The sequence below is a fragment of the Mauremys reevesii genome, linkage group 23, assembly GCF_016161935.1.
Source record: "Mauremys reevesii isolate NIE-2019 linkage group 23, ASM1616193v1, whole genome shotgun sequence".
NCBI classification, from domain to species: domain Eukaryota; kingdom Metazoa; phylum Chordata; order Testudines; family Geoemydidae; genus Mauremys; species Mauremys reevesii.
Genome location: NC_052645.1, coordinates 15,792,954 through 15,818,950, shown reverse-complemented (window position 1 = coordinate 15,818,950; position 25,997 = coordinate 15,792,954). Strand labels below are relative to the sequence as shown.

Below are 25,997 nucleotides of genomic sequence, written 5' to 3'. Positions count from 1 at the left end.
CGCGGGCTTTGGATTAAGCCCTGAATCTCTACTTACTGTCATCAACGAGAGCCAGAGTGAACTGGTTTTTAGCTTTTCCATCTTGCAGCTGGGCTGTGTATGTCCCCTTGTCATCATCACAGAAGTCTTGGATTATTAGTTCTATAAGGCCGTTTGCTCTGTCAAAGTTTATCTTATGTGTCTATGTAAAACAAAGTATTGGGGGTAAATTGGTCAGTTTTTTATAGGGAAATTATTCCAGCACTAAATCCCGGCCCCATGTCTTCGTCAGCATAAAGCCTGGCTGGAGCTACAGATCTTAACTTCGCTCTACACCTGTAGAGCCACCCTGGTATATTTCCCCTGGCTACCTGTGGTATATCTGCACTGCCTATAAAAGGTGTATTCTTAACTCAGGTTAGCCAACTTGGGTAAAAATAGCAGTGAAGACATGGCAGCGTGGTTCTTAACTCGAGTTAGCAGCTCAAGTGAAACCCTGTAAGGGAGCCTGGGGTAGAACTTGAGTTGCTAACCCAAGTTAGAAGTTGAGTTTCCATGTTTTCATTGCTATTTTAACCCAAGTTAAGAATGTGCCTTTTTTTGCAGTGTAGACACACCCAGGGCTACAATGGGGCCAACAAACCCTCTCCCTCCCCATGCCCATCTCTTACTCTGGTGTAATTATGGTCCAGGATTTGACTTCCAAATGAATTTTGTTTTCTATTAAAAAGTCCATATGCATTTGTTTACTGGGTTTGCATATCAATGCAGGGGAACCTACTTGTGGCAGGGTGTTTCTGCAGAGAACACAGCCTAAGAGGTTTCCACTGTAACACATGGTACAATAGATTCTCCCTTGCTGTGTATTAAACCTTCCAACTCGCCAGGATTCTGTGCGATCACATGGATTTTTATGTAATGAAAAAGTGCTCTTGAAAGCAGCAGCCATGTGTTGCAAATAGACATGCCTCTGGGTAGTAGCTAGGGTAACACATCCACCCCATGGCACTGTGCACTCACTAATATACCATGAACTTTTATACACACACCCTTAAACAGTGGTGAGCTGGAGCCAGTTCCCACAGGTTCCCAAGAACCGGTTGCTAAAATTAGACTTCCGTGGAGAACCGGTTGTTAAACGCCCAGAGAATGGGCAAAGAACTCCGGTCCGCGAGCCAGACCATTCTGTTGCTCCCAGGATTCCCAGCTGGGGAGGCTGAGGCTCCCCCGGCCCTTCCCCCACTTCCCCCCAGCTGCAGCGTGGCCAGCCGCCGGCACCAGCTGAGCAGCTCAGCTGAGCTCAGGAGTCGTCCTGCTGCCACTTTTTGAGAGTCCCGGCAAGGTGTGTGTGGGGGTTCTGCTGCAAGCTCCAGGGCTGGCCAGAGGGGAGGGGGCAAGTGGGGCAATTGGCCTGGGCCCTGCAGGGGCCTGTGGTCCCATGAGGATGTCTCCCCCCAGCCACCCCGCGCAGAGCTGCAGCATGGCCAGCAGCTGGGCAGCTCAGCTGAGCTCCTGAGTCGTCCTACTGCTTTGAGTTGCCGGCAAGGTAAGGGGGGACGGGGCTGCAAGTTCTAGGGTTGCTGGGGGGCAAGTGAGGCAATTTGCCCCAGGCCCTGCAGGGGCCCCTGAGCCCACGGGTATGTCTCTCCTGGCCCCTCCCCCGCTTCCCCCCCCAAATCAGAACTTTTTATAGGGAACCGGTTGTTAAGATTTTGGCAGCTCATCACTGCCCTTAAATCCATCAGACGTTCAAAAATGTTAGCTGTCATCATTAGTCGTGGCCAATCTGTTTGCTACAAGCAAATATTAGCAATACAAAGAGCTTGACATGCACTGTTTAATCATGCATTACCACATAAATTATACAGTCGAGAAAAGATAGTGATTGCATAAGGAAAGCCTCAAAGAATGTTGCTAGACACTTTCTATCTCTAGAGAACACATGGCAACGAAGGCTAGGAGAGGCTTTGGGTTTTGCCTATCACAAAACACCCATGACTTTGTTATTTTGACATTGTTAGACTGCATTTGAACCACAGGTGAATAGTTCCATTATCCTTTTCTTAATTCTGAACTGTCCAGTCCCCCAGAGTAAATATTTTTTAAACCATATATAGCATTAGGTTCTGGGATGGAAGGGCCATAAAGGGGTTAATATGTTCTTTTAAATGTACAATGCAAGAGTACTTTGTGACACACGGTGCAATGTTATTTTCAATGTCTGCAATTTGGTTGCATGCATCTGCTCTCAAAAGCCAGAAGATTTATACACAGCCAACTCAAAGACGGGTGTGAAAACTGGCCAGGCTTGTTGTGTAGGACAGAAGGGGCAGCATTAACCCTTCCCCTCATCTAACTGGCAAAGACAGTATTTCTTAGCACATGCTTACACCAGGGCTAAATTACTCATGGGGGATTGGATTCTTTGGTGCACCAAGCTCGCTTATAATGTAAAGTGAACTAAAAATGGTTGGAGATTGTCCCTGGAGAGCCCCCCTGTTCAGGGAGAATGTCTGCTAGTGCAAAGCTGATAGATGTGGCTCTGCTGCCTGACTGTGCCATATTCTTCATTGCTGCTCCCAACCCCCTTCTCAGTATAAGGGGAGGTAGGGTGTGTGTCAGGAATGGGGATAAGAAGGCGTCAGGGTGGAGTGAGGTTCTGTCATGCTCAGTTCTCTTCTGGCACAAGATGCCCAAGGAATGTTACATCAATGACTTTAACTAATGCTGGAACTTGACAGCTGAGAATCCGGGAGCAGTGACTGGCTCTCTGTCAGACTACTGGAGCTCTGCTGGGGCACAGTGTGGAATCAAGCTGAGAGTCTTCGAAAAGAAGCATAAAAATACGTGATGGGGAACAATAGGCTTCTGAATCAATGATCTCATCTGAGATCTGGTTTCATAGAGCCAGTCTAGCCATTGTGAATACGGGTCAGAGGAAGTCACGCACACATTGGGAGTTTAGAAGCAACACACGTACCGGAGTGCTTGAAAGCTCCTTCCCGTTGAAGATTAAATGCAGCTCTGCCTCTGGTGACAGCTTTTCCACCTCCAGCCACAGACGCACTTCTCCTTTCTCAAGGACATCGATGTTCCACCCAGAGATCAGCTCAATCACTGGAAGGAGAGGGAATGTGGCTGGTCAAGGTTGAGGATTTAGGATAAAATCCTGATCCAATTGGTATAAGTCAGAGTTTAGATATTGATCTCAATGAGGTCAGGATTTCACCCTTACTATGCATTATATCTGAATCTGAATCCTTCCCGTGCTATCAGATGTCACTCTGGGCATGAACAAGGCTCCTCCATCCCTGTCTATCATGTCTTTGCTGGAATGACTACCATATTTTCTTTCCATAACTTAGCTTTGAATGGCCTATCATTCAACCCCCAGTCTGGAGGGCCAATGGATGGCTCTTCATCTGGTCCCCCCCGTTGACCTGTCCAGCTTGGGTGCCCCTACCAAGAGATCAAACTCCTGTTGTCATAGCTCCCAGGGTCACTGGCACACAAAAGTCTTCCCATAGTCCCCAGGAAAGTTTGTGTATGCTGGTCCCAAATGCCAGTTGCCACTAGTTCAACTTACATGGGTTTCTGATTTCATGACTAATTTTCCGCAAATTGTCCAGTTCTGAAAATGCAAAGAACAGCACAGGACTTAGGTCAGTAAAGCCAAACTGAAACCAAAACTAATTCTCAATTTATCTTGTTAACAGACCCTTCATCATCCAGGTCAAGTAGTCCTTAAAAGGTACAAAAGAAGTCATAGCTGAAGGGATTAGAAGAAGCTGGGAAAATAATATCCAATGCTGATGGCATCAGTTAGAGAAACAGCTTTAAAAAAAGCCTAAATTACTGTAATGTTGTGGTAATATGCAAAACTCTGAGGCCTAGTAATAATAATGGAGATATACCTATCTCATAGAGCTGGAAGGGACCTTGAAAGGTCATCTACTCCAGCCCCCTGCCTTCACTAGCAGGACCAAGTACTGATTTTGCCCCAGCTCCCTAGGTGGCCCCCTCAAGGACTGAACTCACAACACGGGGTTTAGCAGGCCAATGCTCAAACCACTGAGCTATCCCTCCCCCAAATTAGGTTGGTTTATCTATGTTGGCCAGATGTTTGAAATATCCACATCCCTGAGCAGTGTTGTTAAGACAATCTAAATCCCCACATAGACAGCAGTAGGTCAACAGAGGAATTCTTCTATCAACCTAGCTACCGCCTCTCAAGGAGGTGGATTAGCTACGCTGATGGGAGGGGCTCTCCTGTTGGCATAGGTAGTGGCTGTGGCACTGCAGCATTTTAAGCCCTGAGGCTATGAGAACATTTCCTTTCTGATGCCGTATGTCATGACCTTCAAGTTCTCATACTGCAGAAGTAATCAGTCACATCTGGCCATTTAAAGGATAGGAAATCTCCTTTCTATTGCCATTATATGGCACCACTTCATCTCCTAAAGGTCTGGGAAGAGCTTTTGCCCAGCCATTCGGAGTTAACAAATTACAGCACATGGGAAGATTTTTGTAATTATGGATTTTTACCTTCCTGGGTTAAAGTATGGCTGGCTGAGATCTCATCATCTACATCAGTTACCTCCACTGAATATGTCCCCAGATCCTTTTCTGATGCATTTTTCAGTATGAGCTTAGATCTTAAAGAAGAAAAAGAAACACATTAGGGTTCTGTCTAAAATGGGGTTATTTGAGAGGAGAATGCAACAACAATGTTTGTATATCTAGAGGAACAAACATGTAGTAATTTGAATGCAACAGTGGGGGTAGCACAGCCAAAATGTCTTAAAGCCTCAGCCAGGGCTGGCCCTAGGTTTTTTGCTGCCCCAAGCAAAAAAAGTTTTGGCTGCCCCCACCCCAGACCTGGGCTCCCCCCCACACTGCCCTGCCACCCCAGCCTTGGGCTCTCCCCCCCCACACCCCGTGCTGCCCCAGCTCTGGGCTCCGCCCCACCCACCTGCACCCTCCTTGCGCCCCAGCCCTGGGTCACCGGGTCATTCAGCAGGAATTTTGGATGTGCACAGAACACAGACAGGATTGGTTCCCATATGATTACAGAACTGCAGTAAAGTGGAACAATTTTCAGCTTGTGTGATTGGAGGATATCTGGATGCATATTATAAGACTGTCCTCCATAAATGAGGAAAAGTTGAGGTGCCTTTATTATTCTTTTGTTCCACTCTTTGTTTCTATGGGGAATTTGCCAATGCAATATCACTGTCTTCCTTTTAAACAAATACAACTAAAAAAAAAAAATAAGGCAATGGCTGTTGAAAATAGCAATTCCAGTCCTAAAAACCACTGGGAAGCATTTCTTGCTCAATTTTATCCTACTTTTTCTACAGCAAGTTACAGTGGATCAGTATATTTGATTTGGGAGAAATGAAATAACAGTTGCCCAAATTGAGCTTGAGCATTTTGAGGTGTTCAAATCTGGAAGGCAGGTGCTAGATTCCCTTTCTCAATATTAGCTAAATCTGGAAAGGAAAAGTCAATTTCTGCTTCCATGGCTCAGAAGTGGAGATCCTCCTACGTGCCTGGTACTGTATCTAAAGCTGCCCAGGTCGAATAGAGCCTCTCCTCCCTTACTTTTCATTTTAAATTCTAGTGGGATCCACATACCTCCCTCGCTAGGCTTCAGATAGAGAGGGGCACTGTCCATTTAGTCCGCCCAATTCTTTCTTTGGGGGCTGCAAGGTAAGGTCACACCAGTATCCCTAATCCAGTCTGGGGAAGTCTTCTGAAGGGGATGTCTGGGCCAAAGCCTTCTACTCCTTGGGCACACTTGTTCCCCATTCACAGTGCCACCCTGCTCTCGCAGTGAGATCTCCATTCACAGCAAGCTGCAGCATGAGGTTTCAGCTACCATACTCCCTCCCGCTCCCTTTCCTATTGATAGCGGCCAAGGGAATGCTGGGAAATGTAATTCTTTCCCTGCTCCAGGGCTGGCTCTATAGGCAGGGAGCTAACCAAGGAACTACAGCTCCCAGGACCCCTTGTTGGTTCTCAGCTCCCATGCTGGATCCCTGCTGGCTGCCGCCCCTGCAAATGGGCTGCCCCAAGCACCTGCTTGCTTTGCTGGTGCCTAGAGCCACCCCTGGCCTCAGCAACAGAACAACTCTGATTCTTCCTTTCTGTGATGCTCTAGGCCTAACTGAGCTCCACACATCATGGGCTCTGCATTTGGAAGTCAGGACAGTGGTCCAGATTTGCTTGGGAAATAGAAGCAATGGGCCAAATTCATCCCTGGTGTAATATCAGCAGTGTTGTCTGGAGTTCCTAATGAGATTGGAAGTTTGGGTTCATTTTCAGATGTGTCAAAAAAGTGCAAATGTTCATCTGAGGTTTGAAGGGTGAGAGGAAGGATCTTACATTTTCTATACTGGTTCTTCAACCATCTCTAATGGAGAGGTTGAACGTTTGGGTTGGGAGGTTGAAAGCTTTGCTTTCCATAGTTTCTCTGGAAAATATTTTGTCCTGATGATTTTCCCAGGTTTAATGTGTAAACAGCCATCTGCCTCACCTTCCAATGCTCATTTTCCCAATGTGCCCTGCCCACTTACTTGTTGCCTTTATCTTCAATTTTGACTCGATTAGGATCTGGAGGTCCCTCATAATCCTTTGACCAGATAAATTCAGAAGAGTCACACATATCAGGAGTTTCAAAGGCCATGTAAACAAAGCCCTCTTTGTCCACTCCCACTTCAATCTCATTTGTGCCTGCATAAGAGAAACAAAATTTTGGAAACATTAGGAAAAAATTTCTAACTATAAAGATAGTTAAGCACTGGGATAGGCTTCCAAGGGAGGTTGTGAAATAAGAACATAATGGCCATACTGAGTCAGACCAACAGTCCATCTAGCCCAGTATCCTGTCTTCTGACTTTGGCCAGTGCCAGATGCTTCAGAGGGAATGAACAGAACAGGGCAGTTTGCAACAGATTCTTTCTTGGCCCCTGTCATCCAGTTCCAGCTTCTGGCATTTGAAGGTTTAGGGATACCCAGAGCATGGGGTCCCTGACCATCTTGGCTAATAGCCATTGATGGACCTATCCTTCAGGAACTTATCTAATTCTTTTTTGAACCCAGCTAAACTTTTGGCTTTCACAACATCCCATGGCAATGAGTTCCACACATTGTGTGAAGAAGTACTTTCTTTTTTTGTTTTAAACCTGCTGCCTATTAATTTCTTTGGGTGACCCCCTAGTTCTTGTGTTATGTGAGGGGGTATGTAACATTTTTTTATTCACTTTCTCCACACCATTCATGATTTTATAGACCTCTATCATATATTCCCCTTACTTGTCTCTTTTCTTAGATGAACAGTCCCAGTATTTTTTTTCTATGGAAGCTGTATTCCAGACCCCTAATCATTTTTGTTGACCTTCTCTGCACCTTTTCCAATTCTAATATATATTTTTTGAGATTATGGTGACCAGAACCACATGCAGTATTCAAGGTGTGGGATACCATGGATTTAGATAGTGGCATTATGATATTTTCTGTTTTATTATCTATCCCAGGGGTAGGCAACCTATGGCATGCGTGCCACCTTCGGCACACAAGCTGATTTTCAGTGGCACTCACACTGCCTGGGTCCTGGCCACCGGTCCGGAGGGCTCTGCATTTTAATTTAGTTTTAAATGAAGCTTTTTAAACATTTTAAAAACCTTATTTACTTTACATACAACAACTGTTTAGTTATATATTATAGATTTATAGAAAGAGACCTTCTAAAAACATTAACATGTATTACTGGCATGCAAAACCTTAAATTAGAGTGAATAAATGAAGACTTGGCACACCACTTCTGAAAGGTTGCCGACCGCTGATCTATCCCTTTCTTATTGGTTCCTAATATTGTTAGCTTTTTTGACTGCCGCTGTACATTGAGTGGATGTTTTCAGAGAACTATCCACGATGATGCCAAGATTTTTCTTGCGTGGTAACAGTTAATTTAGACCCCATCATTTTGTATGTATAGTTGGGATTATTTTTTCCCAATATGCATTATTTTGTACTTATCAACATACATTGAATTTCATCTGCCATTTTGTCACCCAGTTTTGTTAGATCCCTTTGTAACAATTTGCTGTCAGATCTGGATTTAACTATCATGAGTAATTTTGTATCATCTGCAAATTTTGCCACTTCACTATTCATCCCTTTTTCCAGATCATTTATAAATATATTGAACAGCACAGGTCCCCGCACTGATCTTTGAGGGACCCCGCTGCTATTTACCTAGCTCCATTGTTACCATTTATTCCTTCCCTTTGTTTCCTATCTTTGAACCTCTTACTAATCCATGAAAGGACCTTCCCTCTTATCCCAGGGCTGCCTACTTTGCTTAAGAGCCTTTGGTGAGGCTTTTTGAAAGTCCAAGTACACTATATACACTGGTTCACCCTTGTCCGCATACTTGCTGGTACCCGCAAAGAGTTCTAATTGATTGGTGAGGCATGATTTCCCTTTACAAATGCTGTGTTGACTCTTCCCCAGCATATCATTTTATCTATGTGTCTGATAATTCTGTTCTTTACTATAGTTTAAACGAATTTGCCTGGTACTGAAGTTAGGCTTACCAGCCTGTAATTGCCAGGATCGCCTCTAGAGTCTTTTTCAAAAATCAGTATTACATTAGCTACCCTCCTGTCATCTGCTATAGAGGCTGATTTAAGTGATAGGTTACATACTGTTAATAGTTCTGCAATTTCATATTTTAGTTCTTTCAGAACTCTTGGGTGAATACTATCTGGTCCTGGCGACTTATTACTGTTTAATTTATCTATTTGTTCAAAAACCTCCTCTCTTGACAACTCAGTCTGGGACAGTTCCTCACATTTGTCCCGTCAAAAGAATGCCTCAGCTGTGGGAGTCTCCCCCCACACCCTCTGCAGGGAAGGCCAATGCAAAGAATTCATTTAGCTTCTCTACAACAGCCTTGTCTTCCCTGAGTGCTCAGTCATCCAGCGCCCACACTGACAATTTTGCAGGCTTCTTGCTTCTGATCTACTTAAAAATACTGTGCTGTTAGTTTTTGTGTCTTTAGTTAGTTGCTCTTCAGATTCTTTCTTGGCCTGCCTTATTTTACTTTACACTTGACTTGCCAGTGTTCATGCTCCTTTCTATTTTCCTCACTTGGTTTTGATCTCAAATTTCTAAAGGATGCCTTTTTCTCCTCTAACTGCCTCTTTTACTCTGCTGTTTAGCCCTGGGGGTGGTTTTTGGTTCTCCTACTATTTTTTTATTTGAGGTATATATTTAGTTTGAGCCTCTATGGTGTTTTTATATACTCTCTTTGCAGTTATTTCACCCTTGTTGACGGTTCCTTTTAATTTCCATTTAACTACCTTCCTCATTTTTGTGTGGTTCCCTTTATTGAAGTTAAATGCTACGTGGCGGTTTTTCTTGGCATTTTTCCCCTACAGAGATGCTCTTTAATCTTGTCACTCCATTTGCTATTGTTAAAATAAAAATGGAACTAAACATTTAATAAGCAGGTTTTTATCAGAGTATTAATAAGATTTTTAGAGAAACCTGTCTTGGTGTACCCCGTTAAAAATCACGGCACAGCATCTCCGAGATATGTAGCAAACCCCCTTCCTGTGGATGCTTGGGCTGTTGTGATAAACAGTTTTTTCCCCTAAAGCAAAGGGTTAAATTCATCCTTGGTGTAACTGCACTGAAATGAAATAAAATGAGTTTATGCCAGGGCTAAATTAATCTCATTTAGCAGGACAGAACAGACTACATCCATGCAGACTGAAACACAAAATGGGCCCATTTTTATTGCACATGGTCCAACTGTGAAGCACGTTAATATGCACTAAGTGCAAGCCAACTGGTCCATTATACTTAATTCTGCCTCAATGTGGGGGGCTGGACTAGAGGATCTTTTGAGATATCCCCCACCCCCAGCCCTACTCTCCTGTGATTTTGTTTGCACTGCAGGTGTAGTGGTACTCTCACACACATTGCAAACTTTTATCATAGCACAAGATGAACTGTAAACTCCGTTAATGAGTAGTGAGAAAGGATGGTCCATTGGGTAGGACTCTCACCTTAGATTGGGGAAACCTGTGTTCCAGTCCCTGCTCTACCACGGACTTCTGTGTGAAGTGTAGCAAATCACTGAGTGTCTCTGTGCTACAGGGAAATCTAGCATTTCCCTACTTCACAGTGTGCTTCGAGGAAGGATAAACATGTTGGAGATTGCGAGGTGCTCAGACCCTATGGTACTGGAGACGTATTGTAGCTAGAATACTCTGTTTTCCCTTCACACCACAGCCTGCACAATTGACCCTCGTGTCTTTTTATTGAGAGGCACTCAACAAAGACAGAATTTGTTCACTCTTAGGCTCATACCTGGTTTGGTTTCAACCACCACAGGATCCGAGGGGATGGAAGGTGGACCAATCCCTGCCTTGTTCAATGCCCGTACTCGGAAAATGTAGCATTTCCCCGTCTCCAGGTCAGAAACCTGCAGAAACCCAATGTAACGAATGAACACCATGCTAAATAATAAGGAATGCTTGCCTGCTAGGCTTATATACAAACCCTCATGTGGGTGCTGGCTGTCGGTTGCTTATTTAGTTGCTTCCATTCCTCTGACCCCTCTTCGCAGACATCAATGTAATATCCAGTGACTGGACCTGCTCCTGTATGCAACGGTGCTTCCCAGTGCAGCATCAGGTTAGCGTCCCGCACCTCGGTGAACCTCACATCATAGGGGGGGCCTGTTTGGAGGAAGGGTAGACTGTCAAACAGGGACATCAGAACAGATGTTGCAGTAACGTGCCTTTGGTGTGAGCCTCAGATCGCAGGGTTGAGGGCAACAAATGAATGATGGGCTCAGAAGAGGTCCTTCCTCCAGCAGGATTTGTATGAAAGTGGCCACGTTGTCCTATTTAATGTCATTTGTAATGATGTAACATACAGAGAGGTTTACATAGTGCATCAGGGTTCCCCATTCTCTGGCAACAGGATTCCAGAGCATAGGGCTCCCAACTGGCTACATGGCATAGTGTAGCAATAATCCTTCTTCTTTATTATCTGTATTACTGTAGCACCATTATGGACCAGGGTCACATGGTGCTAAGCTCTGTACATACAGAACAAAAAGATGATCCCTGTTCCATAGGGCTTCTTCTCGTGCTCTGAGGAAGAGCTCTCAGCCTGAGGTGCCTGCTTTATTTTGTAGCAGATGACTTTTCTTTTTCCTTTGTTCGTTTAATACAGTCCCAGGAAAACAGATGGCCCAAAGGTAACGGGCCATGTGGAGCTGCACCTCTGTGCATGAGGTAAGAGGTGCTTCTCTAGGACTAGCACGGTTTGTATGTCCTTGCCTGGTGACATGTACACTAACATTTTAGTGAAGGGGATTCAGATTCCCAAGTCACCAGCATGACTGGGAGATGGGCCCAAGCTGCAAAATTCTGGCACAGATTCCAACCCCAGCCTTCCCAAAATGTGGAAGGAGCTCTGTGATAAATAAAGGAGGGTAGGGAGGAGGTAGCTCCCTTTGATGGACACCCAGCCAGCCAGTTAGCTGTAAAATCCCTCTCGGGAGCTGTTCTTGATTTGCTTTACCTGTAAAGCAAGTAAAGAACAGCTGGCTGGGTGTCCATCAAGGGGAGTTACCTCCCTCCCCTTTATTTATCACAAGCTCTGATCTGGGCTTCTGGGTCTGTCGGCTATACAGATCACAATATGGCTCCTGATCCAAACTTCCCCAAAGTTTGGTGTGTTTGGATCCAGGGTTCTTACCGGAGCTCATCAATACGACCAAATCCACAGTTTTCCAAAAATCTCATATCATCACCGAAGAGTAAGTCAGTTTATCTTATGAAAAGGGGATAGTGAATGTCCCTGGAATTGTTTTCTGGCTGTTCCTGATATGTTGTCCTTACCTGGCTGTGGCATTGTCCATTCCTCACACTTGAACAAGTCACTGGGTTCAGATACTTTCCCCACTCCCGCCATGTTAGTCGCACAAGCACGGAACTCATAGAAATGTCCTTCATTGAGGTTGGTAACCTTTGAGGACAGAAACAGATTATTAGCATAGCCTTGTATTGTACAGTGTGTTTGTAACTGGGATCTTTAAGGGCATGTTTTTAGGATGGCATGGAAAGGACTTATAAAATCCCCTCCCAACCTATTAACAAAGAGTTTTTGTAGATAATTCAATGCATCTGTTAAAAACATCCTGCGTACACATTGTATTAGGAAAGACAAGAGCAACCTGCCAATTAAGATATCCTTAAAACATACTGTTGCCCCTTTGGCCCAAGTGGTTAGCCAAAATTTGGGGTCTTGCAGGGTTGTTTCTGTTAGGAGGAGGAATGAGTGATATGAGTCAGGTATAGTCTTGGTGTAATCTGGTATTTACGTCTTGTTTCCCTGAACAAAGTAGGAACAAACCAAAGCAGGCCATTTCTTTGCTCAGAAATCCCTAGGTCTGCCACTCCTGCCAGCTCGGTGCCCAAGAGCCATGTCCCTCTACTTCCAATTCAAGTCACACTTAAAGCTGCTTCTCCTGGCTTTCTGCTCTAACGCACGCAGCCTGCAACAGATATCCTACACCTCGCAAGAGGGAAGCTCTTCAGTCCACACAGCTGAGCTCTGACCTACTGTGTGGCCTAGGTCCTCGGGTGGTAGCCCCCACACCCCATGCCATAAAGGGCTTGATTGCTCTTTCTGTTGAGCCGGAATGAGACCTCACAGGTTCTTAGTAACCCTGTAGAATAATTAGTAAGGGACATGTTTGATGCTGAATTATGATGAATTAGAAATAGCAGCAACTTTGTATTACTCAGAACTCTCCAAACAGCCCGAGAATGCACTGGGCATCAGAATGTGGGACAAACTTGAACTGAATTGCATCCTCAACGTCCAGCAGAGAAGTTGTCAGACTTACTGGGGACACTCAAAGGTGTGGGATGAAGAACAGGGAAAGAGCAAGATGGGGAGGGGGTCTGGGCTACAGAAGGGTCAAGGCTGGAGGAGGAAGATGGCTCACCTCTTCATATAGCCACCACTGCCTCACACAGAAATGCGGTATCGCATTATGAAATCAATACCTTGTAAACTCGTTGAGCAATAGGTCTGATGTTGACTTCATGCCAGCCTAGCTCAGCAGCATCATGCTGATCCAGGAAGTAGCCCAGAATCTTTCTTCCTCCTTTGTGCTTTGGGGCTTTCCACCCAATAGTCATGTCGTTCTTCCCACAGCTCAGCAGGGCAAAATCACGTGGGGCTGACGGACGAGCTAAGGTGATGACAAAGAAAGAGAGAGGAAAATAGATATTGTATGACGTAGATTTGGGATCCTGCTGGTGATCCAGAAAAGAGCTGTTAATGTTGAATCAGTTAGAGTGACTTATCTGTGCCATGCATGTTCACACCAGGCTTGATTTTCATTTGCACTAAGGCCCCTTTACACTACTCTAGCAATGTAAAGGGGCCTTCAAATGGGCCTGATTTTCATTTAAATTGTGGGAAAACTCCTGGGTGTTTCAGAGCTTTATAGTTTTAACTGGTACAGGGCAGATTCAAGAGAGGGCGGGGTGAAGGCAGCAGTGTGAGATAATGGAGAACGATGAAGGCGCAAGACGTGACTGCTGGGAGGCTACTAATGACGTCTGCACCAGAGAAGTGGAAGATACTGAACCAGATTCTCTGCTCTCTTGCATTTTGTGTGGTCACTTACCTGTGCCAAATGCATGCACTAACAAATCAGAGTGATAACGTTCTACAGCCACTTTGCACAAGTGCATATGATGAGACAAGCTGCAAGACAGGAGAGAATAAAGCCCCCTCTACCTCTAGCTGCCTAAGGGTGGGATCATTTACAAGTGGCTAGACCCAGCTGTGCATAAAAGATACTCTGATGAGAGAGCTAGTTTTGTGTGCGTGTGCGTGTGCAATGCAATACTTACAGATAGCTGGCCTCACAATGATAGGGTCAGATTCTGGTGAGCTGTCACCCACTCCTGCTTCATTGACAGATTTCACACAAAATACATACTCCTTCCCAGGCTGGAGCCCTGGAACAGTAAACCTATGAGAGATCATTAATTTGCTTGCACATAGTTGTTCAAAGTAAGGCAAAGAGCCCTTTGGAAAAAAAACGGCATTTCAATAATTTTATCAGTGTGTTATTTATTTCTGTGTCACGTGGTTATTTACCCCTATAGCTTAAAGTGCATTGACTCACACAAGTGATACCTATTGAACAATCAGTAAATAGGGGTCAGATCTTGAGAGTTACTCAGCTGATTCTAGGCACTACTATTCCCAATGAAATCAATGGGAGTTGTGGGCATTCGGTACCTCTCAACATCTGGACCCAATAAAAGACACTTTAGTGAAGGCCTTCTGCACCAGGGCAAACTTGGAAAGAGAGGGTGTTTAATGGCTGTCTCCTAGCTCTTCTTATTGGATCAGTCTCATTCACACTAAGGTCCCTTTACACTGCTCTGCCCGTGGAAAGGGGACTTAAAGTTTACGCTCACTTTGACATCTCTTTGTGCTGCCAGACTGCTGTGAAGCGACTTTTGCGTAAATGAGAATCCGGCCCCATTGAATTTCAGCCTAACAGGTATCTATGCTCTGATGGCACCTGCCCTTTTTGAGCACCAGTGCATTTTACTCATGGGGTGACTGAGCATGTGTTGAGCATCCCCTAAAACGCATTCCTTGAGAAGCATCTATTTCAGACCATACCTGCCTACTGTACAAAATTGCACTTTCTGAGGCAGTGTGGCCTAGTGGATAGACCACTGGACTGGGACTCAGGAGACCTGACTCTTCCACTGGACTGCTGGTGACCTTGTGCAAGTCACTTTCCCTGCCCTGTGTCTCAGTTTCCCCATCTGTAAAATGGGGATAATGATACTGCCCTTCTTGGTAAAGTGCTATATAAGAGCTAGGTATTATTATAGGCATTTTGTAATTTCATTAACATCAGGCCCTATAACAAGAGGGATTCCCTTACTCCCCATTCTTGAAAGATGACACATTGTTCTACCATAGAGCAAATACAAATGGTTTGTCGTTCCACAGACACGGCTAGATTTACCTCCCCAGTAATGACTGTGCTCTGACAACACATGGAAACCTGTGCTACTTTGCTGCCCCACGTTAACTTGCCTCAGATGTTAAATTAAATCTGGACATTCCAGAATCTGAACAGTGGTTCGGTTCTAAAAACAAGCAAAGGTTTCAGATGTGTGCTACATGTGTGCATATGTATAGGGAAATTCTTTTTTTATCTGCACTCCATTCCTACCATAAACAGAGAAATCCAAGTGAATGCACCATATTTGCTGAATGGAGGTCAATTGCTGAACTCACTTGTTACATGTCACGGGTTTATTGTTGACAGTCTGCCATTCATCTGTCCCAACCTCCCGACAATATATGTAATAGCCGAGGGGCTCCTGACCCTCTTTCAGCTTATCCCAATGCACAACAACAGACGTCTTGCTGTCTCTGAAAGCTAGAACCTGAGAGGGAGGTGGGAGGGGAGCTGAAAAAGGAGAAAAAATGGAACAAAATAAGTTTATTCTATTTACAAATTGTAACTCAGTTCCAGGGGTGACTTGGGATGTTTGATACCCCCATGGCCAGGGCATCATTTCCCAAAGCAGAGCACACTCCTGCTTGCAGCCTGTGGGTTTGTCTGTCTGTCTGTCTCTGGATTTATAAGGCCTCATTCTTCTCTCACACCAGTGTAACTCCATTGATATCACTGGAGTTACTCCTGGGGTTTACACCTACCTAAATCAGAGGAGAATCAGGCCCCAATTCCCAACTCCACATGCTGTTTTGGGACCAAAATACAAAGGTCACACTAGATGGGAGCAGCCAGAGGCACAGAACACCATCAATTAACTTCAGGCCACCTTTAAACGAGAGAATTAAAAAGGCCAGCACGAGGCCTAGTGGCCTAACTTTAGCGTGACACATGGGAAACATGAGTATGAGTCTTTGCCTCCTCGTATTCTAGACATCACAGTCCAAATATTACACAATTGTCCCCACCCAACCAAACATCCCATGTCCTGCTGCTGCTCATCCTGGAGTCCCAAGAGACTGACTCCATCATCCACCATTGCAGAATGAGGCTGTGGCCTTCCTTCTTGTTCTACTATGTGCTACATGTCTTAGAGCATGCACGACACAGGAGACATTTGAGCGAGTCCTATAAGTATGCTTGGAATGGAATATAGGAACTTGATCGGTTTCCTCTTTTTAATAACTTTAATTCCAGCCTCATTGGTTGGTTAGATTTACACTGTGTGCTGAGCAACTGCAATGTAATTAAGTGTGGATTGAAGGCTTTGAGAGACTTCCTGAAGTCCAAGTGAGAGCTGTAATGGCGTACCGCAATGCACAAAGGAAAGAGAAAATAAGCCAATGCTAGTGTTATGATGTATCACCTTTTCGACGTTATTAGTGTCATTTGTTTTATATCGTTACCTAATGTTGTTCCAGCAGTAATGGGCTCACTGGGCAAGGACGGCTCGCTTACTCCGTATTTGTTAGCAGATCGCACTCGGAAACAGTACGATTTTCCTTTCACAAGATCAAAGAGTGCAAATCTTGGGGAATTCACCGCCGTCTCCAGATTGACATTTTGCCAACTGTTGCTGCCTGCAATGGACTGGAAAGGAAAAGATGGTAATTTACAATTCAGAGAGATGAAAACTGTCTGGAGCGGTTACTCCCTGGCCCTACAGTGTAACTGTGTACTGTATTTGAGAAATAAAGATCTTTTTTACCTGAACTAAATATTTCTTGGGGACCAATCTAGCCCCTTCCTCATCAGCCACAAAGGGCCCCTTTGCAGCAGAGGTGGTGCAGTGCTACTGTGCAGGTGGAGAATGGACATGTGGGAGTAAGATATGAAAGGAGCAGGGAAGGGACGGAGGAGAATCCAGACTGTTTGGTACTGTGCAGTTCCTCCCATCCTCTCTACTGCTGATGGCTGGGTAAGGCCTAGTGGAGATTAGTCTATCCATATAGGTGGAGTAGCCTTCCACATGTGGCCTATGGAAGGAAGATTCCTTCCTTCCCGCCTGCGCGTCAGCTCATCATCATGGGCCAGGCATCAGGATCTGGATTTACGCTCTTGTAAATTTAGTACTAGTGAAAGGCTGACAGGGCCATTTTGGAGGCAGTAGGCCTCCAGTTACCCACACAATGTGGATCGCACTGGCAGTTTCCTCACACACTGCCCTCTCCATGTATCTTGTTCCAGATCTGGACTGGCCATGCTTAGGAGAGAGAGCGTAGCTCAGCATCCATACCTCATTGCCTCTCTGCTGAGGCTACCCTCAAGGGCACCAGTTGTGCTAGTGCCTTTGTGATGTGGAAAGCCTGTCTTCAAGGAATTGAGACTCACCCACTCATTGTACATAGCCCGCCACTAGCAAGCCATCAAAACAGCATTCTGTCACTACTGACCTATGCTGGACTCTGAGCGGCAACCTAGAGGTGAAAGTGGATGTGTTCCACTGCCAGTCTCCAGAGTGGTAATATTCACCCTTCCGTAGATTATTTCCTTACCTTTTCCACATAATAACTCAGTGGCTCCTTGCCTCTGGGATCTGGTTCATCCCAGGAGAGGACCACGTAATCTTCTCTGATCTCACTCGCGTGAACATTAGTGGGTGGCAGAGGAATTTTAATCTTGCCTGTGGGAAGCCAGAATTTGATATTGGTTCAGTGATAACATACCAAGAAAGGAGTCTCCTATTAAACAGGGATGTTATGCTTTTTCAGTATCAGGTAAACTCCTTTGGTGTAAAGGAGAAGCCTTTAACCCTTTGCATGCATTGGGGATAGAGAGGGAAAACTTCCTCCTATGCATTCATTTGGTTGTCAATGTTCTGATAATTTTTAAAGATAAATTATTTAATTCTTTGCTCTCATCTTCTTGTTTAAATAAAGGGATGTAGCTGTCATCGTACTCTCACTTGCTCTGGAGGTACAAAGGGCCCAGGATCTGGCCTGCAGTGTCCATCTTAGAATCATAGAATCTCAGGGTGGGAAGGGACCTCAGGAGGTCATCTAGTCCAACCCCCTGCTCATTTTTACCCCAGTTCCCTAAATGTCCCCCTCAAGGATTAAACTCACAACCCTGGGTTTAGCAGGCCAATGCTCAAACCACTGAACTGAATACATTACTTTGCCAGTTCCTCTTTCCATTACACCCAGTTTCAAAACACTAGAGGATTTTGTGGTGCACATTACTAGAACCTTGTTGTCCTTCTTAATCCTATGGCCACGTTCCTCAAGCTCCCAGATACAGCTCCCTCGCAGGAGTTCAGCTGGTAACACAGAGTTCCAGATGGCTGTGTCTGAGCGGAATTCTAACCCTCAGCAACCTCACAATGGGGTTGCACTAAATGAGGAAAAATTTGTCTGCACGAGTAAAATTTGCAAAAGTCCTTACATACCATTTTCAAAAGTGAGTTAGGCACCTATTGATTTTCAATGGGGCTTAGGTTCCTAAGTGCCTAAGTCACTTCTGAAAATGAGACTTACGGCCAGATTTTTAAAGGTATTTTGGTGCCTAGTGGGATTTAAAAAAGCATCTGGGATTTAAAAAAACACCATGGTTAACACGGAGGGTATGACTTCACTACCGGCTGGATCGGCGGGCAGCGATCGATCTAGCGGGGATCCATTTATCACGTATAGTCTAGATGTGATAAATCGATCCCCGAGCGCTCTCCCATCGACTCCTGTACTCCAGCTTGGCGAGAGGCTCAGGCAAAGTCAATGGGGGAGCGGTAGCAGTCAACTTACCATGGTGAAAACACCATGGTAAGTTGACCTAAGTATGTCGACTTCAGCTACGTTATTCACATAGCTGAAGTTGCGTAACTTAGATTGATTCCTCCCTCCCCCCGCCACCGTGTAGACCACGCCTCAGTGACATTGCAACGCAGAGCAGAACAATGCCTAAATACCTGTAAAAATCTGGGCCTTAGTCACTTTTAAAAATGGGACTTGGACACTTCTCAAAATTTTACCCCATAATCCTTTGCTTTTAATAAAAACTCTACACTACTCCTTAGACTGAAGTCTCTAGGCTTGACACAATCACAAGTCTAACAGTACCTAACGGCTCCATTATAAACTGGCCTTGTATTTTGGAATGCTTCTGTTTTCTCAGAGTTTAAGAAAACATTTTCCTGTGCATATTTCCTTCCAGAGTCTTCTGAAGTATTATTTTGGCATCCTTGTACTATAAGCATTATTTATAAAAGGAGGGTTAAGTTTAAGTTTGAAATTACCTTCCAGTTCATCTTTGGAAATTGTAATCTTCTTTCCGTCATCATAAGGGATGGCTAGTGATTTAAAAAAAAATCAATATTATTCACCAAGAGAAAAAGCCACAAGTTTAGTGGAAAGACAGAGACAAGAATCCTGGGTTTCCCTATATGCACACAAAGCCCATACGCTGGGGTAGTTTGGCCTTCTCCCTTTCTCTACCAGTTTGTACCAAGAGAAGTGTGACAAACTGAAAACTAATTAAAAAAATTATAGGAACTTCCTTGACATTAAAAATACAAAACCAATCATTTTGAGTTAGACACATTTTAGGCCCAGATTCAGTTTGCCCATTGCCACTTTTGTCTTCCCATTGCAAGCATTCCAGACAGTCAGGGGTGTGTGAGCAGAGATTGAGCACTGTTTGGGTAAGAGAGTAACACATGGAATGATAGGGACAGACACTCAGGTGGTGTCAATCATCCTGGTTTCATTGGCTTCCCTGGAGCTCTGATGATTTATATCTGCTGAGGATCTACTCACAGTCTTTGCCTACCCAGTGCTGTTCACAAATTGACAATGGTGTTTTAGGTCAGTCTGTCTCCAGCTTTTTCAGTCCAGACCAATGACTTCAGCTGGTGATTCCAGCAGGGCAGAAGCATGTTTGCAGCAGAGGAGCTGCAGTGGTTTGTGAGAATAGGGCACTTTGGATAAGTTATCCCGAGTTACTTCCACAACCTCACAGAGCACACAGGGGAATAATATCCTGTTTCTGATACATACTCATCACTCTTTTTTCCTCACTGGGGTCTTTCATTGTGACTGGGTCACTGGCCTTGGAAGGGTTACTGATGCCTGAGTGGTTGATGGCCTTTACCCGGAACTGGTATGTCTTTCCCTCCGTGAGACACAAAACAGGGCACCTGCAGGTCTTCACAGGCATTTCGTTACATGGCACCCACTCGTCTGTGCCCACCTCACACCTGCAATGAAGCAAGACCATGTAGTACCTCCATGGTATTCCCCAAATGTGGCTGCGGGTCTTCTGCAGGTTATAACTTTGGTAAAGGGATCACTCAGTGCAAAAAAAATATGTCTTCTCACAGTAGGGTCACCAGACAGCAACTGTGAAAAATTGGGACGGGGTGGTGGGTAATAGGAGCCTATATAAGAAAAAGACCCCAAAATCGGGACTGTTCCTATAAAATCAGGATATCTGGTCACCTTAACTCACAGGACTGCAGGCTGGGAACTTGCTGCTTTATTTAATTGCATCACAACAAAATTGGGGTGGGGAGAGAAAACTCCCATTGATTAAACAGGAATTGAGGAGTGGAGCATAGTGCCATCTCATAATACTATGGGTATCCCTGGTAACCCTATCATGACCACTTTACTACAATAACATAATCATACAGACCTTTCAATAAAATAACCGAAGATTGGACTTCCTCCACTATTGCTGGGTGCTACCCAGGAAAGGAGCAGGCAATCTTTATTTATATCGTGGCATTTCACATTGAGGGGGGATCCAGGTGCACCGGCTGTTGCTGCCGCAGCATCTAAAGGAATATAGAGCAATGTCTGTTAAGCTGTTTTTTCCTGCCTGTGTTCTGAATCTTTTAGTCTCTAAACACTCTGTTGTCTACAGAGAGAGGCTGCCATTTTGTGTTCAGCTTGCTGCAGACTGCAACAGAGGAGATACCCACACTCTGCACTCTCTCTCATGGAGATAGTCATCCTGTTCTTTCCTCTTCTTATTCATTTGTATTGCAGTAGTGCTTAGGGCCCCCATGGTGCTAGGTGCTGTACAAACGCAGACCAAAAAGATGGTCCTTGCCCCAAAGAGTTTACAATCTAATCTATATTCTTTCTTGTTTCATTGTTGTCTTTGGGTGTGTAGGGAAAACAAACAGTCTGATCTGCATGGTCAGGAAAAAATCCACATTGTAAAACTGTAGATAAATGTATTGAACTCTAAAAAGAAGACACAACTCCAGAATACAACAATGGAGGAGCTTCCTATATTATACTGTGACCCTAATAAATGTACAAGGAGTGGAAAATATTAGCAAATTCAATTCTGAATCATTCATATTAAGAGTAATTTCTTTTCAGATTAATAACAAGGTCAATTTTTTAAAAGATTTTGAGAAGAACAAGAACTGACCTACTCAGTGTATATATATATATATATATATATAAAAATCCAGCATCTGATCAGAGTGAAAAATATTTGTCATGCTGATAGAGCAAACAGGTTCTGCAGTTAGAACTGGACACTGTCCAGCAACCCTGACCTTGTCTTGTAAATCTGAGTAAATGGCTGTTCATTAACTCTTGTTACTGAAAGCCCACCGACAATTCTCTGTTTGGCCAGTAAGGGCTAAACTGGATTCCTCACATCAAATCTGAGACGTGTGGCACAGAGGGGGGAAGGAATTCTCTGCCCAATGGGGTAATGTAGCCACATCATGCTGCTTCTGCATACCTTGTGGGGATCACTGGCAAGAGCGTTTACATAGCATTGGTGCCATCTCTGCTTTTGCTTTGAAAGGATAGAAACCTGTAGGTACCTCTAACAAACACGTAAGCACTCTGCTCATTGTACCCGTCCAGCGTAGGGACACGGACAGTATAGAATCCCTCATCTTCTTTGTAAGCACCCAACACAGTCAAAGAAGCCTCGCGATCCAGACACTTTATTTGCTGGCGATCGGAATCCTTCAGAAACTCGCCTGCAGGGAAATGAAAACTCAGTGGAACTCCATCTGAACTACATCCTGCTCAGAGGAGCATGCAGCACTTGCACACGGTGTAAAATGCTGAGCAGGGGACCCTGGGCCTACACTAACACAACATTGCTGCACAGCTAGCAAGGCCCAGATCCTCAAAGAGATTTCATTTCAATGGGATTTAGGTGCATGAATACCTTTGAGTTGCTGGGCCCAAGTTACTGCTGCCTACGAGCAGATCTGAGGCATTACAGGCTAAGCTCATTAGCCAGATGAGGAACAAGCTCAACCCCCTGCCTTCTGAGACACAGTCACACTGTGGCCACATCCTTCTATTTGTTATCCTTTGCTCTTGCTGTACACCAATGCAGGAGGTTTGGGACTCACTTCTACTCAGTGTGGAGGACCCTGAGCCAGAGGAGTAACTCTGTTCACTCTCAGTAAATAGCAGGCATTTGTCCTGATGGCCACAAGGAGCCATGACACATAGTAACAGTACCTACTGCTTTTCATGAGCAGATCTCACACTATCATACAAACCAGCTTGGTACCCTCATTTTACTGATAGGGAAACTGAGGCACAGAGCAGGGAAATGACTTGCCCAAGGTCACCCAGCAGGCCAGTGGCAGAGCCAGGATTAGAACCCGTGCACAAATGTACACCAAGCCAGCATATTTTGCTTCTATCCCCAAACCTTGGGAGTTATGGATCTGAACTCTGTGACTCAGGCCCATCTTTAGAACACTGTGCAGTCTGCTGCTTGCACAGCTGATTCTAGCAGGGCTACTTGTAAAACAAAGGCAGTCTTACTCGGTTGCTCCTGGTACAGGTGCAGCCTCCCACAGCTTAAAGGCACAGAGGCAATTAGCATCCTGGCAAAGACCAGTGTCCTTGATTTTGCAGCTCTGTTTGTAACCTACCCTCCTATTGGCTATCTGGGAGGGCTTCATTTTACTTCATTCACCAGTGTCTCCTCTGGCTTTATAGGAATATAATAGCAACACTTTGCACTTCCACTATGTAGAACCACGGTTCCTAACAATTCTTTAAAAACATGAATTAATTAAGGCTCATGTCACCCCACGAAGCAGGTATGTATTCTTATTCTTGTTTTACAGATGAAGAAATGGAAGCCCAAGTTAAGGGACGTGCCAGAACTGGGAACACAACCCAGGAATCTTGGCATCTAGTTCTATTCTGCAAGCACTAGACCAGAGCTTATAGGGGGAAAGCACTCGTGTCAAAGAAAGATACGTGGATACAAATACACACCATCTCTGAACCAGGTGATATCTCGTTGGTGTTGAAGTAGATCAGAAGAAAAGAAGCAGGAAAGGGTGAAAGGTTCCTTCTCTCTGGAGAATAGGGGCTTCAGTGAAAAGGCAAAATCTGCCTCCTGGCCAATGAGTGATCCTGTGAAACAAGAGCAAAACCATGCAGCCACGATTAAGGCTACAGTTTTGTCACGAAGGTCATGATGGTCACAGAAATCGTGAATTTGTGTAAAGGCCCCCAAACGGAGTGATGTTGTAACCTGGTGCCCAGGGTCGCAGCGCCACTTAGATTTGGTCCTTCTGCCCATCCATCTCCTGAGAGGCAGATGAACCAATCCTGAGTGGCGCTGTGAACCCATGTGCTGGTTGCAAAGCCCAGCATGGGGAGCTGGCCCAAGCCCCGTGGAACAGGAGCTGCCATTGTGAGGTGAGTGCAGGGCTGGCTCATTCTGCAATCCCCATCCTGCTTTCAGAACATAAGAATGGCCATACTGCGTCAGATCAAAGGTCCATCTAGCCCAGTATCCTGTTTTCTGACAGCGGCCAATGCCAGGTGCTTCACAGGGAATGAACAGAAGGTAATCATCAAGGGATCCATCCCTTGTTGCCCATTCCCAACTTCTGACAAACGGAGGCTAGGGACACCAGAGTCTTACTGGTTTTTCCCCACACCTCTGCTGTGAAATTTACTAAAAGTTTCCATGACAAAATCACAGCCCTAGTCATGATAGAAACAGGAGCCTCCTCAGTTAGTGTCATTATTGTGGTCATTCATCTAGTGCTAAAGGTGTGTGTGGTGCTTTTCATAAACATCAGGCTACTGGGAAGAGGTACAGCTTGTCTGACCTTGTGCCAGGGGGCCTCAGCCCATACATAAAAACTCAGCAACAATAATTTACTCACTTTTGTATATTTCTGAATCGAATCCTGACTCCTTCCCATAATATTCTGTAAAAGAAGGTGGAGAAGATGGGAGCAATAAACACATTTAACAAATGTGTGTTTCAATATTTATCTTCCTCTTAATAATATGCCATGATACTTAACTCTTATGTATTGTATCACTTCTTCAAAGTACGGTCCACTACGAACATTAAATATTAGCTTTCAAAACACACCTGGGTGGTGACTTCTCCAAGCAGGAATAGTTTCCAATGCAGAGCCTTTTACTAGCTTAACAAACTGATAAGGATCACTTCACCCATAACTGAAATGTAGCCACCCCTGGGGCAGAGCCTGGCATCTACTCAACACCACATGACAACACTACTCAACAACACAGGAATGGAAGGGAAGAAGAATATTCTGTTGAAAGCGCTGGGGAGATTTAGGACAGCAGAACATACTAGTTATTGAAGCTGGAATATGGCCTGGACACCGAGTTTAAGCTGCCATACCATTGCAGAAAATGATATGGGATCTTTAATGACCACATATGGCCTGGACCTCTGGTTTGTGACTCATCCCAAGGACAGCATGTACAGAAGTACAGAACGTTCCAAGACATGGGCGCACTACTGGCTCAGAGGGAAAAGTGTCATGCTGAATCACCAGCAGCACTTATTGCAGCACCTACGTGTTTCTTGGAGGTCTCTCCCATGAAAACAACGATCCTAGCCAAACCTTGCAAAGTGCTGGGATCACAGAACAAAGTCTAGTGGCTTTGAGCTTAATGTAATGTAATCACGCAGCTGAAGGAATCGAAGAATTCCAAAACAAGATGCAAATGGTGGTGTTTCTTAGGCCTCTCATCCTAAATAAATGCACATAAGAATTGATGTCAAGTATCAGAGGGGTAGCCGTGTTAGTCTGGATCTGTAAAAGCAGCAAAGAGTCCTGTGGCACCTTATAGACTAACAGACGTATTGGAGCATGAGCTTTCATGGGTGAATACTCACTTTGTCGGATCACATTCATTCTTTCTCAGTAGCCAGTACATGGCAATTAAAATGGATGGAAATTAGGAATTTCAGACCAGGAAATTCTGATATCTTTTCAGAAGTGATTTTCTGTTGCTGTGATGAAAGGGAAGGCAGACAAAATTTTGCACTGCTATGGGGAGATCCCACATTCAGAAGTAGCCTCTCACTTGTTGCTTCCTTCTGTCCTGGGCCACAATGGATCATGAAGGGGCATGCTTTGTGCATGGCATGAGGAGTGGGGAAGGGAAAGCATTACTTTAAGAGCATACCTGCTGGCCAGGTAGAAAGGATGGCCCTAAATGAATGAAGCCATGTGATAAAGAAGATGGTAAATGAGTGGCAATGAGTAGAGAGGGGAATCATGGAGATCATCAAAGGGACATGCTGGGTTCATCAAGGATAACAAAGGACCCCAAAATATCATTGATAGGCAGGGCACCCCACTAATCTAGAGAGCCGTTTGGGCTTGGGACCGCCTAAGACATCAAAGGCATGTCAGGCAATGCAGGGGCCAAGAAAACAACTGTCAATGGCCTGTTTAGTGGGACATGGAGAGCTTCCAGGCCAAGCCCTATGGCTTTGCTGTGGATTTTGTTTACAGACTGTTAAACACAAATAGCAAAAGGAAGGGGCATGTTACCAGGATGGCATCAGGCAGAGTCAGGGGAGAAGGAACAACGCAGGCCTGCCAACAGCAAGTGTAAGAAGCAATATTTGGAAATGCCAATAGCACAGAGTTCTGCTCTGACCAGAGACTTCATAAAGGAGAATTTGATCTGGT

At 44.8% G+C, this 25,997-nt stretch overlaps 1 protein-coding gene across 2 annotated transcripts in view; it reads right to left on the bottom strand.

Annotated features, from left to right (window-relative positions):
* Positions 1-25,997, bottom strand: part of MYOM3 (myomesin 3) — a 56,560-nt gene that overhangs the window by 15,346 nt on the left and 15,217 nt on the right. For both annotated transcript variants that reach the window (XM_039511738.1, XM_039511739.1), the window contains exons 8-26: positions 24,198-24,242; positions 23,293-23,433; positions 21,861-22,022; positions 20,705-20,846; positions 20,068-20,267; positions 19,308-19,361; positions 17,572-17,699; positions 16,483-16,666; positions 15,355-15,529; positions 13,938-14,059; positions 13,080-13,267; positions 11,907-12,033; positions 10,555-10,733; positions 10,363-10,477; positions 6,558-6,714; positions 4,525-4,634; positions 3,566-3,610; positions 2,960-3,096; positions 37-181 (exon numbers count right to left, since the gene is read on the bottom strand). In XM_039511738.1, coding sequence (XP_039367672.1) covers positions 37-181; positions 2,960-3,096; positions 3,566-3,610; positions 4,525-4,634; positions 6,558-6,714; positions 10,363-10,477; positions 10,555-10,733; positions 11,907-12,033; positions 13,080-13,267; positions 13,938-14,059; positions 15,355-15,529; positions 16,483-16,666; positions 17,572-17,699; positions 19,308-19,361; positions 20,068-20,267; positions 20,705-20,846; positions 21,861-22,022; positions 23,293-23,433; positions 24,198-24,242 — 2,556 coding nt within the window. The remainder of the gene's footprint in view (positions 1-36; positions 182-2,959; positions 3,097-3,565; positions 3,611-4,524; positions 4,635-6,557; positions 6,715-10,362; positions 10,478-10,554; positions 10,734-11,906; positions 12,034-13,079; positions 13,268-13,937; positions 14,060-15,354; positions 15,530-16,482; positions 16,667-17,571; positions 17,700-19,307; positions 19,362-20,067; positions 20,268-20,704; positions 20,847-21,860; positions 22,023-23,292; positions 23,434-24,197; positions 24,243-25,997) is intronic.